At 34.1% G+C, this 16,835-nt stretch overlaps 1 protein-coding gene across 16 annotated transcripts in view; it reads right to left on the bottom strand.

Annotated features, from left to right (window-relative positions):
- RYR2 (ryanodine receptor 2) overlaps positions 1–16,835 on the bottom strand; it is a 394,774-nt gene that overhangs the window by 44,177 nt on the left and 333,762 nt on the right. For 5 of the 16 annotated variants that reach the window (XM_039567939.1, XM_039567944.1, XM_039567940.1 and 2 more), the window contains 9 exons: positions 16,305–16,408; positions 15,703–15,754; positions 15,515–15,568; positions 13,874–13,897; positions 7,785–7,884; positions 6,815–6,894; positions 4,777–4,853; positions 3,385–3,458; positions 1,565–1,582 (listed from right to left, as the gene is read on the bottom strand). In XM_039567939.1, the coding sequence (XP_039423873.1) occupies positions 1,565–1,582; positions 3,385–3,458; positions 4,777–4,853; positions 6,815–6,894; positions 7,785–7,884; positions 13,874–13,897; positions 15,515–15,568; positions 15,703–15,754; positions 16,305–16,408 (583 nt within the window). The remainder of the gene's footprint in view (positions 1–1,564; positions 1,583–3,384; positions 3,459–4,776; positions 4,854–6,814; positions 6,895–7,784; positions 7,885–13,873; positions 13,898–15,514; positions 15,569–15,702; positions 15,755–16,304; positions 16,409–16,835) is intronic. The other 11 variants (XM_039567942.1, XM_039567951.1, XM_039567947.1 and 8 more) reach the window with 3 other exon arrangements.

Below are 16,835 nucleotides of genomic sequence, written 5' to 3'. Positions count from 1 at the left end.
GAATGTGCTTCTGCGGCCGATTCAGATGATATGAGAAACAGGCTAAAATGCACATTTTACATCCCATCATTTCCCTGGGAATCAATAAAATTATCTTTAATTGAGGAGTAATTAATTACTCATAGACTAAGCATCTTTTTCAAAAAAAAAAACCAAAACCAAAAACAACCTGGGAGAAAATCTTTCTCATCTTTGGTACTTGCTTTGTAGTATTTACAGATGGTTATTCACAGAATTGCGGACATAAAAGCTCAAATATCCTATAAAATCTATGATACTTGGAAACTGTTCACTATAGGAGTTTCCCCACAGACACACTGGCTTGGCTTTCATAATGCTATCAGGTATTAATACAAGTACTTGTACAGCTCTTACTTAAACTACTTTTCAAATAATTGAAAAAGGTGTGCTTCATGATACAAAAAAAAATATTACTTGAAGGTAGTATATTATCAACAATAATGCAACTTTGAAAAGGAAAATTACAGTCTTTTCTGGTTGGATTTGCTTTTTCTATTGCCTGGAATTTTCAGTAGCTGGATATTAATAAGTAAGAAAAGATGGTGTTAGCAAATATTATCCCTTTGTGCCAAGAAATCTTTGACACAGTGATTACTGTATCTTGACACTGCTACTGCTCAGTAACAAAGAAAACAAACAAAAAAACCCCATCCTAATCACTGTGCAGAATTCTGGTAAGCTGCCGAATAGAAAATTTCCACTGAGAAAACAAATAAAACAGTAGATCATCCTCCTCCCCAACATTTGGCTAATGAAAAGACATCTGCTGTGTTTGAGTTCATTGTTTCTGCTGACTGGTATACACATTTTGTATTTTGAATTCTCTTTTCACATGGTGACATGAACATCTAATGGCAACTGCTCCTACAAAGCCCTTCCTTTACTCGAAGTAAGGAACCTTTGAGGTGTAACAACCATAACACATCAAGCAGCTTTCAGAATAAGGAAGAGTCACCTGTACCACAGTATTGATCCCTCTAAATTAGCAATGCACCACCTCTTTCTTGTATCAACTCCTGACGGCATTAGATAAACCTAGCCAGTGGCAAGTCCTCTCCTTACCAACCACCCTCAAATCCTCACTGGATCCACCACTGATTTCCTGTGCTTGCACAAATCAATGCAGCAATAAAGCCACATTCAATACACAACAAAAAGGCTACAGGAGGACTAAAGCACAAGGCTTTGTGTATGTATATATTATTGTTTTTCCTTTTAACATTCATCCATCACAAATGCTGGGCTCACTAAAGAGAAAACAAATTAAAAAAACAGGAAAGAAAAGTATAAAAAAGCTTGTTGCTCTTACATCTACTGTGTCAGTCACTGAGCAAATCCTGAGAAATAGAGGCAGACCAAACTGGGGAGATTTGATATGTAAACCAAGAATTTTAGAATGAAAACTTTAATAATAGCAGAAAAATCACACTAGTTTAGCAGTCTTACAGGAAAAATAATCTAGCAATATTCAGGAGCTGTACAGTGCTGACACAAAGCTAAGAGCAGGGAAAATAAGGAATAGGCAGTTGTTTTTAATAATTACCACGCTCATGGGTGATGACTGAGGAAGGGAGGACAGGACAATTAGTTCAAAGAAAAAGAAACAGGAAAAAAAGAAAAAAAAGTGAGAATTTGTTTTAGCAAATACAAAATATAGTTAGTATTGATTTTGCCAAAATTAGTTCTGTACTGAAAGAGAAACATCAAATAAACTGAAAATGAAAAAAAAAATCCCTCAAATGAGGAAGCACAAAAATACTCAACATCAGTAGAGTCAATTATGCAGCATTTAAAGATTTGTTTATATTTGCATGCAAAATCAATCATTTCTAGAAACAGAGGCAGAGGTCAAAAGAATAACGAGCCAATATCTTGAGAGTCTATTTCAAAATTCAACATTTTGCCTAAGTTTAGTTATGTAATAGCAGAAATGTTGTCCCAAAAACCAAAACAAAGTGCGGAATAATCTTCAGTAAAACATGAGAGTAATGGCCAAAATTTACATGCCAGATAGCTGCAGCAGTGCTCAATTTACAATCTTGTAACCAAATTTTATCCACATGGGTTTAATTTTTGGTTTACTCATATAAGTCTAGAAATATTTAATCTATAATTTAAACTGTGGAAGCACTTTTGGAGAAGCAGAATTTTTGACTGGCCTTGAAGTCATTCAAATAAATGTAATAGTAAATGAAAAATTATTATTTAAGCAGTTGAATATTAAAGAAATAGGCCGCATAAAAGACCTACAGGCACAACAGACAATGAGATATGCAGTGTTGCTGGTATGAATTATGATCCCTCAAATGCAATAGGGATTATACAGTCAAGCTTTTTTACCTTGTGTTTAAGATAAAAACATGTTAAAAGGTTAGGTCACTGTAGGATTTAAACATAAAAATGCACTGTAAAAAATTCTGAAGATAAGGGAAGAAAATGTGCTTTGGTAGCTCTATTAAGTATGTAAGAATGAACTAAATGTATCCAGACAATCACAGTAAGGGAGTAGTAGAACTTACTGTCAAACAGAAGAAAGAAATTAACAGTGAACTGACAACACCAAGGGTGGAAAGCCAAATTCATTCAAAGTCAAAAGTAGAGTGAAAATTGTGCAATGTTTCCCCAGAGACAAACAGAAAAAAATTATTTCAAAGAAAAAGCTTTCCCAGACTTTTTTCCACACAGCAGATAGATTTCCCTCAACCTCTTATATTTAACTTATGGCTTAAGTAAATTGTGTGGTTTTCAGTTCAAGAAATCAGGTGGGAACTTTTTAATTTCATTTTATGCTGAAACTGGTTGGGGACTTCTGAAATGTTTTACATGCACAAACACTGCTGTTTGTAACTAGAATATGTTCTCAATTTTGCATGTAATGTCTTCACTTCTTCAGAATGATGAGAAAGAGTCCTCTGAGACCATTCTGAAACTCAACACATGCTAATGATTTACTGTTGAAAATGATGGATTTAGGTATGCCAATTAAATAAAAACCACTTTTAGGAATCCTGTTTTAGCTTCAGCCTCTAGATATATATTTTCAGGGTTCATGGAATCATAGACTATCCTGAGTTGGAAGAGACCCACAAGGATCTTCACATTCTAAATCCTGGCCCCACACAGGACACCCCAAAATCACACCATGTACCTGAGAGTGTTGTCCAAACACTGCTTGAACTCTGCCAGGCTGGTGCTGTGACCACTTCCTGGGGGAGCCTGTTCCAGTGCCCAACCACCCTCTGGATGAAGAACCTGTTCCTTATACCTAACCTAAACCTCCCCTGGGTTCTTTCAAATTCGGTTTGCTTCTGCAAAATGTAAAAGAAAAAAGGTCATGGATAACTTCTGTTAAATCAATAGTACCTGATCCCTCTTCAGTCACCATGCCAAGGCCTTCTGCTTTGTTCTGACGTTCAAATGCATTTAGGTCAAGAACACTGCAGTGAGAAAAATTACATTTGTCCTGTGATTAATTAAATATATGCAATATTTAATTTTGTATAAGTTAAAAAGGATTTGTGATTTCATTTATGTTTGCATACTAGTATTAAGAAGATACAGCCCAGTGGCTTGATATATGTCTGTTACCAGATTACAAAACTCAGATCAACAGCCCTAACTTGCTTTTGCCCTGAAACTGACCACAGAATTCAGCTCTTTATGACTGACCAAAAAAAAGGGGGAATTTATGCATTTATGATATACATACTTATTTTTAGGTGCTATAAAGAAGCCAAGTTATTGACTGCTTTTGTATTGTAGCCCAGTTCATATCAAGCAGCAAGGTCCATTAAGAAACTGTCGTTATTAGCTCCACTTAGTGGTTCTCTCCCTCCACGTTCTGAAAAACTGAAGCTGCCAAAAGGGGAAACTAACCAGATTTAAGGAATACATACCTTACATATTTCATTTGTGAACCTGCAAGGTTCTGCCTTTCAGGGCTTTGCATGTCAGCTGGACAGGGATAACTTTTGTTCATAAGCAAAAATGGTTATAAAAGTCAGGTGAATATAGAACTATTGCAGCACCTCTGCTGGCAAGAAACCTCACTGGTTTCAAAATGAAACTTGGCCACAGAGAGCACTAAGAAAAAAGAATACATAATGTGATACCCTGGACATAACAAGAAGACTCAATCACCTGATCCAGGGAGCCTCTTTTAGTCCTATGTTTTATGTTCATTAAAACATTATTTATTGATATGGTTTATTCTAGGAATTACATATAAAACATTTAAACATATCTATATATGAAATCAGTATAAATCATAAATAAGCATGAATGGAAAAAAAAGTCATAGTATCACCTCAACTTATTAAAGCACAATATTCCATTCTTTTTTCTGACTTCTAAGAAGTCCTATGGATAATTCTAACAAAGCTGGGTTTTCCCAAAATCTTTATGATTACTAAACATTGATCATTAACCTGATCTCTGCAGGATTACTGGATACCTCCAGAGTTAAGGATTTGCCTCTGAGGAATGCTCCTGGCTTTGGCGTTGTTTTCTGCCATGTCTCAGGTAGACACAAATTCCATGAACATTTTTGAAAAGAGCTTTCTTACAAAGGTAAATACATATCACAAAGATTTTCATACCATGAGCACCACCCTGTCCTTTAACCCAAATCTAGCACATCACAATCTCCAAGTGCTGTTTGCAAGAACTCTGTAGAGGATCTTTCCAGAACTATAAATCCCATGGAATAAAATATAAATGCAAAAAAATAAATTTTTCAAGTCAATACTTTCTTACCTACAGGACTGCATAAGACCAGCAAGGCTCTGAAAGAACCCCACATCCTTTTTATCTTTGAGGTAGTCAAGCATTTTCTGCAGCAAACACAAATAATTTACACAGAGAATTAATATTCATATTATGTATTAATCTAGGTAAGTTAAAACTATGTGTATTCTATATTATTAGTGATGCTGGTGTTTGGAAATATTGCTAATATTTAAGAGTCTTGCAGAGAAAAATCCAGATATCAAAACCAAAAAAGAACATTTAATCCTCATGTACTTTATAGAAAAGACCATCCATTTTGGATATGCCTTCCTAAAGCATGGAAAATAAAGATAGTAACTAAAGTCAACACAGCCAGAAGAATTTAGTGTTTAATGTAAACACTATCTTGCCACTACTAGGCTAAAAATTTATATTGACACTACTGTTTCAACACCAGACTGGGCTTTTCATAATCTCAGTTTGTTTTAAATTATTTTTGCTGCAACAGTCTGTTAGAAGTAATTTGAGCATATTTTAAAATTTGTTTTAGCTTTATTAGAATGTGTAATAACTATCTGAAAACAAATTGCATTAACAAGAATTTATTGACTGAACTCTATTCTAGAATGCAATGCGTTGTTCAGCAAAGATATAGGATGATACCAGAGCACTCAGTTATGAAGAAAAACCAGAATCCTAAAGTTCAATCTTAGTAGGAAAGCTACTAAAGAAGTCACGTTTTGAATGAAGTAAAATTATTTTTGCAAATAGCAAAAGTAATAGGAAAAGTAGATAATAAGTAACTTCCAAAATGGAGAGCACATAAGCAGACAGCATTAGCAAAACAGCAGCATAAACCCAAGTAGACCCAAGATTACAGAACAAGAATCAACATTATACCAATCAAAGCAAAGAACTCCAGAGGAGGATGATGATAATGACTTTCCAAAACCACTACTCCAGCTCTCCCCCCACCCATAGCATTCTTCCCAAGGAAGACATAAGAGTTGATCTTAGGACGTAAAGGAGAATTGGAAAGTTGAGCATAACACCAGAGAAAACAGGCAGAAATGAGGCAACTGAAAAACAAGAGTTCTAACTGTATTACTGATGTTTTTGTAAGTATGTAATTTAGACTAGTAGCATTTTTATCAATGTAACAATACTGATAACTGTTTCCTGCATTTTGATTTAAGACTTTAACAAATGATTTTTAAAAATAGATTGTAGGATTAAGAATTCAAATAATATTACTATGTACAAATTTCATAATTTTCCTAATTTAATATCATGACATCACGAAGAACTGGCAGTGGTTCAAGCAGATAATTGCTACACTACTTTTAGTCTTTCACATCAATTCTTGGCAACAACAGCTCCTGAAAAGGACATTATTTTGGTTGCATTCAGCTGCACTTTACTTGGGATCTTAATTGTTCTCAGTTGTCTGTATTCTTTAAACTGTACTACGATAATTTAGTAACAGCAGGTATAAACCCTTCTCAACTCAGGAATCTTCAACTCGTACAGAGCACTGAGTGTACCCTGTATCAGTCTCTTCACTTTAACGGTGCAGGATTCTTGTAATATATTAGGCTTGTCCACTGGGCACCAAATTATCTTCTGATAGATTAGTCATTCAGGCTTGAGTTCTCTGCTTTTATCAGCAAGACTCTCCATCACATAAGCTAAGGACTTCTGAAGTTGTGTATCATTATTTTTGGTGAAGACCAGGGTCAGAAATTTTGCTCTACTGGCTATAGGACAATGGCAATCTCCCAAGAAAGCCCTCCCTCCCAAAGAATTCCTATAGAAGTAAATGATACAACATAAAATTTCCCCCTTATACCTGAAGTGCAAAACAAATTTCTTTTTGCCTTGTAAACAAGTAAGGAATACCCCCAAATAAGGTACTTTTCATACTATTTTATTCTAGGAACAAGATTAAGAGGATAAACAGTGTGTGACAAACAGTTACACTATGTAATGCGCTACTACAGTAATAATGACCATGGTATAATGATCTATACTGACTAGAATGCGTGGAAAGAAACTAGTACCTTACCTGTTGAACAGTAGAATTTCCTCCATTTAAGATGGCAATTCCTAGCTTTAGGGTAGCTGCAACCATTGGCCCCATCTCACCTTAAAAATATTTTAAAATGTATTTTTCGATCATATATTAAATTAAGAATGTTTTATTAATTAATTTATCCATTCCATCACTTGCAAAACCAACGTATTTTTCCTTAATCTCTTCATGAGTGCCTACAGACATAGTGTAATGTATACACAATACACAGAAAAAGCAAGATATAAGGCAGGAAGAACTGAGTTCAATGAATATATATCACGTTTCAATCACTGGAGCATCCAACAGTTGATATAAGGCTGGGCTTACAATAGTAAGCTAGCTTTCAAATTTAACATTGTGTCCCCTTTGCATGACAATCTAAATGGTTTTTTTCTGGTTTCTTTAAAAATTACAGTGACCCAAGAATTTAACTCTAGTAAACCAAATTTGTAATCAGGAATTTTGAAAACATCACTATTGTGGAAACAAATCACAAAAGAAAAAAATGAAAGCATAAAACCTTAGAGTAAGATGGTTTCTAAGGGAAGAAAGCCTCATTTATGCTTCTGAAATGTTTTATCAAAGTACACCAATAAAGCAGATAGTTGGAGAATGGGAAATTAAAAAAGGATTAAAGTCTACACCTACTTCAGAACTGTGCACATTCCAGAATTTGAGGGCCATTTTGTCATTCAGAGCTGCTATAGCTAAAAAGTACTTCACACCTCCTCTAAACCAGCATTAGAAAAATTAGTTATAACTACAAAAGTAACAATAGTCTCATAAAATTAGTCATTTTACTTTCCTGGATTGGCTGTCAATAATTTTAGAAATTTCGAGTTCCTTTCTAAAGCAAACCTTAGAGGCAAACATCTGCATGTTTTGCCCAATAAGAAATACAATCACTTCAAAGTTCATTGGAAATAAGGTTTAAAATTAAATCTACACACCAAAGCCCTACCTTTACTTGCACTGATTGTCTGCAGAACCATCTCCGCAGCACCCCGATCATGCAGTCTGGCTTGTTGATACAGAAGTTTTTGCTTTTCCATTTCTTTTTCCTGAATAAAAATTCCAGTCATTTAAGATGAGACTACAGTTACTATCAATCCTCCGAAGGTTTTCGGTTTTCTCTTAGTATATGGGCTCTATGGCAACATCATGGACCATTTTAATACATACGATGCTATTGAACAAATAATTAACAGGCTCAAGTAATATTCTCCACTTGGTATTTTTCTTTAATATGCTTTTAGCAGTTTATCTGGAAAGAGTCATCTCAATTGTAAATCATTAGGTTAGTTCAAAGCCCATGTTCATTATATATATACTGCATGTATCAAACTTGCACTTTTGTGCTGTGTTTTTGTGCAACAGTTCATACTCTTAATAATCTTCTATAGCGTGACCATAACTTCATACTGCTCAGTATGTGGCTCTTGAGTTGCAAGTTGTTGCTGAATACCAGAGTAAAAGAAGCATCTCAGAATTTTTTCCAAAACATGTCATTACATTACAATATAGATTGCCCACCCTACTAACAGAATTATTTGATAGAATACACTGTGCTTTTATATTTTGTATTCTCTAGCGGCAACAAACAATACTGCATGGCGTTGCTTGAGCAATGGTGAAGTTTGTTTTTTGTAATTTAAACTACTATCGAAAACATAAAGAGCATAAAGAGCAAACATAAAGGCACAGTTAATTCCAGATGAGTTTCAACTTTCATCAGGTTAATTGAAGTTTGCTGGAGAATTGAGGATGACTAAGCAGTATAAGTTGCAAAATGGAAGTTGCATAGAGCCCTATGACAGCAAGTCCATCAGATGGCGTGGTAAAAAGCTTACTCAAAAGGAACATGACACAATCAGTTAGTATCATGTCCAAAAACACAACGCCCAAAACATGTATGACCTAAAAGCAGGAACAGCTGCAGCAGAAGTAGCCAGAATGACAGCTTTGCTGCCATAAACTTTCCATCCAAGTTAAGGAAAAAATACATTGGAAGATGGAAGAGGTTTAAAAAATGAAGGCTTGCTAAATAGAGGGTATGAGTAATAAATTAAAAAAGAAGAGGTAAAAAAGAGAAATATGTTTAAATGAATGAAAAAGAAACCTTTAACTCAAAAGCAAACCAACACAGACATTTATGCTGTTACCAGAGAGTTCTCGCCGAGGCTGGCAAATTTGTTTCTTAAATCTTTGATAATATCGTGCTGCGGAAACAAAATTCATCAGGGTTGTTTTTTTTTTCACACTATTAGCTCTCCTGTGGTTAAATTGTATCTTTCTTTTTGCTTTAAATTATGTGACAGATCTAGATGGAGGCACAAAAAGGAAAAAAAAATGGCAGCGTTGCTTTGTATTTAGCCATGCTACGGTTTGAAAGTTTTGCCTTCATGTTTAAACCTCTTCCTGGGAGTTCAACAAAAACAAAACAGAAACATACACGCACGCGCACACACACACCACACACACAAACCACCAGAAAACCATGACATCACAGGTTCAGTATAGCTGCTACAACAAAATATTTTCATTTGCTTCAGAAGCCATTGAAAATTGATCAGCATTTTTTTCTTAAAAACTATTTCCTATTCCTAGATACTTTTAGTTTTAGACCCAACACCCTTTCATCTTTCACTGCAAAATTTATTATTCACAAGCCTAACACCAGCTATACTACTTTCATTGTACAGTATTTTTTGATAAGAATATCAAAGATTTATAAGAATGCTTACAGTGACAATGTATCTGCATAATCTACAGACTAACTTCTTGCAATGGCATTATAGAAGAACAGTAGGAAGAGGCATTGCCAAACAGCTCAAAATGAGAGATCTGGCATTTGCAATGGAAATCAAGATACTAGTAACAAAACAGACCAAAAAAAGAAAACCAAAACCAACTAAACAAAGCAATCCACCAACAAAAAACACCACAAGCATTTCTTTTGAAAGCAACCATTCTTTGATGATAACCCACAAAGATCATGGTTCCTTCTTCAGCTTGACAATGCATTTTCACTGTTGCTTTCTCCATGCAAAGTCAATGCATATATCTAAATATATATGTGATGGCAGCACTTACATGAAGTGGGCCACCCATTGCCTACTAAGTATACTAAGTTAATAAAGTTATCCCCATTTCTCTAAGATACCCTTACTGTTTACATCGTTATCTGTGCTACCAGTTTCAGCTTTTTGCACTTTATCCACTTGCTTGTCAGTTGAAGTCAAGAAAACTACCATAATAATTAGCCAATGATTTTTCTGTCATTCACCAAAGCATCACAATAACAGCAAAAATACTTCACTAATTAAACTAATTAAACAGATTAAAAAAAACAAAAAAACAAAAGAAACACACCCCAAACAAAACCAATCCTCAATGAAGAACAAATCTATTTTATCTTGGATGCCTTCAATTCAAAGGGGAAAACATTGACCACTTATAAATGTACGTACATGTGTTCTCATATTATAGACTTTTTCCAGCAACCTACCAAACCAAGGAAACCTTAGAATTATACTCTTTGAAAGCAGAAACCCAAATATTTTCGACTTCTTCTTTTTTTTTTAAAATCATTATAAGCAATCATATGCCAAAATACATTGAGCAAAACCACAAGTTTTAGTTTGAATTTGTAGGCAACAAACTTGTTAAAACTAAAGAGAAGCTGTAACTGACAAGTGTGTCACTAAAATTCTTAATTTTCTCCTAATTCATACAGAAACTGATTCTTGGAGTCTCCCTTGGAGCTAAGACATATGGAGAGGTTTGTTTGCTGCCACCACTAAGCTCCAAGACACAGACTGCTGGTATAAGATCCTACTTCTACAGAACATTCTTTTTTTCTTTTTTTTCCTCTTTTTTTTGTCCAATATGAAATCACAAAATTAAGTTAAAGAGAATAAACAAAAAGATGGAAAGAGGAGAAATTACTTTCAACTCAGCTATTAGAAGATGAAAGCTTCTCCTTTGAATTGTCTTCATATTTTATACTTTTCAAGACTTCTGTTTAGTCCAGATAACAAATCCTATTAGGCAGGTCTTACAATGGCAAAACATCTGTTCATTTCAATGTCAGGCATGCATAATCTATTTAATTAAAATATCAAGTAGTCATGCATAATAATATCTTTTTTTATATACTTTTTTATATATTTTAATCCTTTAAGTTAAATATATGTTGGTTTCTGCTCTATAAATAAAACTGAATTTTTCCTAACTCACTCCTTTTGGACTTCACCACTGAAGCATCACTGCTTGTTTCAAGGCATTTGGATTACAGAACCTCTAAAGGTCCTTTCCCACCCAAACAATTCTATGCACAAATAATTAATTCTGTAGTGTAGAGAGTGAAACCATATATTAGGTTCCACGCAATCCATCACACGTAACAAAAACTGATGAAAAACATATTTTTACATACTGATTGGAATGTCTACTTTCTTAAAATTGATAAATTGATTATGGAGTCTGATTTTAATTCGTATAATAAGTAGTTACTGATTGTAAATATGTGGTATATGGATTCAGTGGTTTATTCAGGATTTGTGACAGTAAGAGGTAAAGGCAGCTGTCTTCAATGGTCTGGAACCTCAGGAGGTTGCATTATTTGTATGTACTGAAACTTGAAAATTTTTGTCAGAGGTGACAGCACAACGTATCATTTTCTCAAAAAGGTGGTGAATACACAAGTCTATCAACAAAGTTGCTACCTTTCAGCAACAGGAATGAAAAGAACTGACATAGGAAGCTCCCTTTCTCCCATTTCTTTTCTTCCTGCGAGGAGTCAATTTAAATCAATTTAATAAAAATGAGTTTGAAAATAAGAGCTAGATTTTGACTCTTCCCTTGCGTTCCCATCCTACTCATATTTAGAGCACATTAGTATGTAGCAGTGACTCAAATGCAGAAAATTATTTGCATTCAGCTAGTGAAACAGTTTGATTTGAAAGAATTTCCTATCAGATAGAGTCAAAGGGGACAGTGACACCAACTTTACAGGGAGTCAATTGAGCATCTGTTCAATATGACAGAAAGTTAACTTAGAGGCAAAAGGGCAAGGGGCAAAGATACCTATAACTCAAAGCAAATACTAGCAGGTAAGTGCTTACAGGAACGTACCAACATACAGAGAACGTTATTGTCACCTCCCTATTGTCCACACTACTAACCCAATACAAATTAATTGTACAAAAGTGCATGTACTACACTGCATGAGATATGGACATAAAAACTGTCAATAAGATACACTCGGTATTTTCATCACATTCTCAGCTTGCCCAAATGTCTCTGTTTCTCTGACTGTGAAAAGATTCAAGACTTCAAACACCACATATTTTTAAAGTCTAGAGGAGCAGTAGACTTTTATCCCCATACAAACTGAAGTCAGTCTTTTCACATGCACACACAGGATAGAATAAAAGAACTGCCTTCAACATTGAAGTTTAATTACCAGACAGAAAGAAACACACAAATGCACACACAAGCACACACGCAGCTGGTATATACAGTTTCTCATCTGCACAACTGTTTCCTGTCATGTATGAAGAAAGCAAGGGTTATTTCTTCTTGTGCTTTTTTGTCCCTTTTAAAACAGTCACAGTTGACAAGACAGAAAATTTTCTATGGAGCATGTAAGATTTGGTGTATGGTAACCAGGTAAGCAGAGTGATAGATATGCAATATTTCAATAGCTGAGTTATTGGAATTAAAAAAGAAGAAATTATTAGATTGCTTATATATTTTCTTTGGGGTTTTTAAATATGCACTTTGTGTTTGTAGCAATTACAATACCTCTTAAATAACTTTTTGTGAGCACATGCATCTTCCATGATAATGCCTTTACTGTATGAAGGTGGAATAGACCTGTGCAAATTTTTGGAGGAGTAAGAGTAAAGCTGATCCTGAAATACATCCTCTCTCCCCACAGATGCATGGGAACCTCTTTCTTTTGTGATCTGAATGTTGACAGAAGGCTAGCAAACAAAATACCAAAATCATCCTGCTCTTTTCCATGGAAGAGCATGAAGGTTATAATTGTTTCCCTACATTACCCATAGGAAATTAAATTTGAAGTTACTGACTGAAGCCTGACCATTAGCTAAATCTGTGCATTTCAAATCTCAAGCAATTCATCTTTATTTACTCTAGCTGTCATTAGCCACAGCACAAATAACTTTATTTAAACATCTCAGAACCAAAAATTAGCTACTCCACCCACCACACGTTCTCCCAGAATATCAACCTTGCAGCAATACCAGCAAGCGGCCTGAGTCAACAATGGGAACTGAGACTTCTACCTGCATGAAGCAGGCAAGTATTCTGCTGCATAGTCATGGGACACCCTTTAGAAACAAATGGTGAGGCTTTCATGATGAGACACAAAAGGCTGTGTAAGAAATGGAGCCAATAAAAAAATTGACCCTGAAATTTCAGAGCTATTGCCTCAATGTTTTTATAGAAAACATGGAACAACTAGGAATCATTTCAGGTAAGGAGTAGCTAAGGAATTTCTATCAAATACTATAATGATGAAGGCTAAGGACTCAGTCAGTTCCAAAGGATCTGAATCAGATGTGAACTGTGATTGATGCTCTCTCTGTGACAGATACTGGAAACAGAAGTCTACCACTACTATATCAGAAATGTCTGTCTGCTAAGATACAGAAGAAAAGCTCAACACTTTCCCTTAATAGCCAAATAAGTTGTTTAAATAATTCAAATTAAGTTATAAGCAGATAATTTATAAAGAAGGTAACTAATGCACAAAAGGCATGAACAGCAAAACAACATGGACAAGCCAAATGACACTGTTTTCCCCAAAACAGTATCACAAATTTATACGGTGTATTCTGCATAAATCCTGCAATATTTAAAGAGCTTGTGCACAAAAAGGATTTGGTAGAGATGTCATGCTGGAACTGAAATGTTAAAAACGATTTCAAGACCCTTTAATTGAACTTATCCAAGATGTTGGGCCTGAAAAATCACAAAATTAGACCCAGACAAATACACACATATTTTTTTTTGTTTTACCTTGCTGCGTTGTGATCCTGTCACCTTAAGGAAGGGCAAGGAAGAAGCGAAATAGTAATAAGAAAAAGAAGTCCAAAATTTTTTTGCTGCAGGTGACTGACCAAATACATACACAAACTTGTCTTTTGAACATATAAATACATTATTTAAACATAAGTTTCACAGCTACAGGAAAAATAATAAAGAGAAACAAATGAATAGGATCTTCTCTCAAAACAAAAAATTGAACGCTGAACATTATAATTTAGGTAAGGAGCACTGACAAATTCCTTACTGATAAATTTCTTCATCCACCTTAATGACTTCCTTTTTATCAATTTTCACATTTATAAGCAGAAGGTTTTGATATCTAACAAGCACGTACGGGCTAGCTGATAGAAGCTTATAGGAATGAATATACTTTGTTTAGTCAATAGTAAGTCAGATATTGCATTCTCAGAGGAAAAGAAAAAAAATCAGAAAAACCCACTGAAATTTGGGTTCATACTTAGATATTTACCAAGAAACAAAATTTTATATGTTATGTATATTACTTTTAATTTTTAAGTGATTGAAAAGACTTTAGTATTGATAGTCTGATTTCTTTATACAGTCAAATAGGGAATATGTACTTAAGTATTCAGTGCTATATCATGCAGCGTCATATAGAAAACATAGAGAACATTCTATGTTTATAAAACAATGGAGTAAAAGTAAAAATTACCAAACCACTCTTCAGCATTTAGAACAGCACAGATAGCTTTACAGCAAAACAATCAGTATATTTAGAATTTTTTAAAGAAATAATAAAAGTGTTTATTTCATGTTTCTGTGTTTTAGTAGAGATATGAAATGTAAGTATTAATTGAGTTGAAAGACATAAGAGACACTTTTTAATGTCAGAATTGTAATACGCCAAAAGACATTAAAATATTAAAAATATTAACAAGCTAATTCCCTCAGTGCCCCTCAGAAGAGACAAATTTCTTGCAAACTCCATTTTATTAATGGAAAAAGAGAGACAGGTCCCAGAGCAAGCACATGACAAGGACTCATCTCTTACACCTGTAATCAACTCATATGTATATCCTTAAACAGTGATGATCACTAAAAATTCAACATTAAACAACAATAAATATAGATTTCCTGCTCTCAACATAAACAAAAATCTTAGCAGTACCGATGAACAAAACTTCACATTTTATTAAGAAGCACTAATATATATGTGAACATAAAACCATTGTATGAATTACTGGTACTGAATGCAAATGACTACTGCAAAAAATAGTATTATTTAAGTATTTTAGAAATACAAACTAAAGGGAGGGCAGAATAACTTAAAAGATACAGTCTGTTGTTATCAGACTTTTAGAATAAGTCATTGTCTGTAATATCTAACTAAAAAGTTAAAGTCAATGAGATAAATATATAAGATCCACTATATTATTCTCTATATAATCTTATATTATGTGATACTGCGCATGTTTTTGTTTCACTAGTATTAATCTGGAGACTCATATCTGCCATATCCAGCTTGTGACATGCAGTTCACTGGCATAATAAGCTGCAGTAAGCCATGAACCAAGAAACATAAATGTCAGCTGGAAGCTATGAAATAATGTCTAACATGACAAGGAAAAAAAAAAAGAAGTATAATCTTACTTCAAAACTCTTCACTTCTTCTTCACCATCATCATCTTCTTCATCATGGCAGCTCTGATACCATGTAGAAAGAAAACATTTACTGATAACTCGCAATTTACTGATAACACTTTACAAATTATTTCTTTTGATCTTCATCACTAACTTAATTAAAACACAAAATAAGCATAAGATATCAAACAAGTTACCTTTGCCATAATGTCAGCATAAGCCATATACAGGAAATCTTCTTCCAATTTGCTGGTTAATAGAGAAAGGAGAGGTAAATGAGGAAGATTAGAGTCATTATAGTAGAATTGAAGTGCCAAGATATTTTTAAACATCTTACAAATATTTTTAAATAATTTCTATGCTCATAAATAATAACAAAAGTATTTTTGGAAAATTAAGACTTGATTAACTTATACAAATGGAAAAGTATAGCCAGCTACAAACACAGTACTCAGAAATTCATAAACACCTTCCAATAAAGTGAATATAGTTAATTTTTCAATTATACTTAGGATATACTTCATATTCTGAATATAACTGTCAATAAGGAACATAGACAGAAGACAGAGGAGTAGTAAGTCCTGAATACAGCATCCATAACTGTGAAAAAGTCCTGTTAAAATCTCTTTACATACCACAAGCTAAAGAGGTTTGAGTGTAACTCAAACTCACCATATGTTCATACACACGTTTTGGCCTAGATTATGTAATCTCACTTGAAAAGAGACATATACGATTTCAAATAAAGGAGTATTCTGAAAATCTGCATGCATTCTGTAGTCTCTCACACCATGCCTACCATTTTTCAGTCAAGGCTGTTCGACTGAATAGCAGAATAAGTTGATGTAAAGGATCAACTCTTTTAAGGCTTTCATCTTCTTCTGGTGGTTCCTCCCCAGGTTTCTTTAGGGAAAAAAAGATTTTTAAAGTATATTTAATTATCTATAGTGAACAATGTTTTACTCTGTGCAATTTACTAAACATTAAATATTAACATATGTAATTTTGATTTGGACAGCCAGGAGGACGCAATTTCCAACAAAGTATGAAAAAACTCTGACTGTGTTTATGACCATGAAGACTTACAAAGATGATACGACTTCTAAGCTTTGGATTTCCTCTCCTCATAAAAATTAACCCTCTCCCCTAGATTCTGAGAATAACTTCAATCTTTTAGTCGGTTATCCAGAACTAGTGGTAAACAGATGCCTGCATTTACTATTATACTGTTTGTAGCTCACTATGCTAAGCAGCTTCATCAGATAAAAATGAGAATCCTGTTTCAAGTCTATGCCAGGTAAAATGTTCACTGAGAAATTATGAGAGACTT

Source organism: Corvus cornix, chromosome 3, assembly GCF_000738735.6.
Source record: "Corvus cornix cornix isolate S_Up_H32 chromosome 3, ASM73873v5, whole genome shotgun sequence".
NCBI lineage: Eukaryota > Metazoa > Chordata > Aves > Passeriformes > Corvidae > Corvus > Corvus cornix.
The sequence above is the reverse complement of the archived record's forward strand: the minus strand, read 5'-3'. Positions and strand labels throughout refer to the sequence as shown.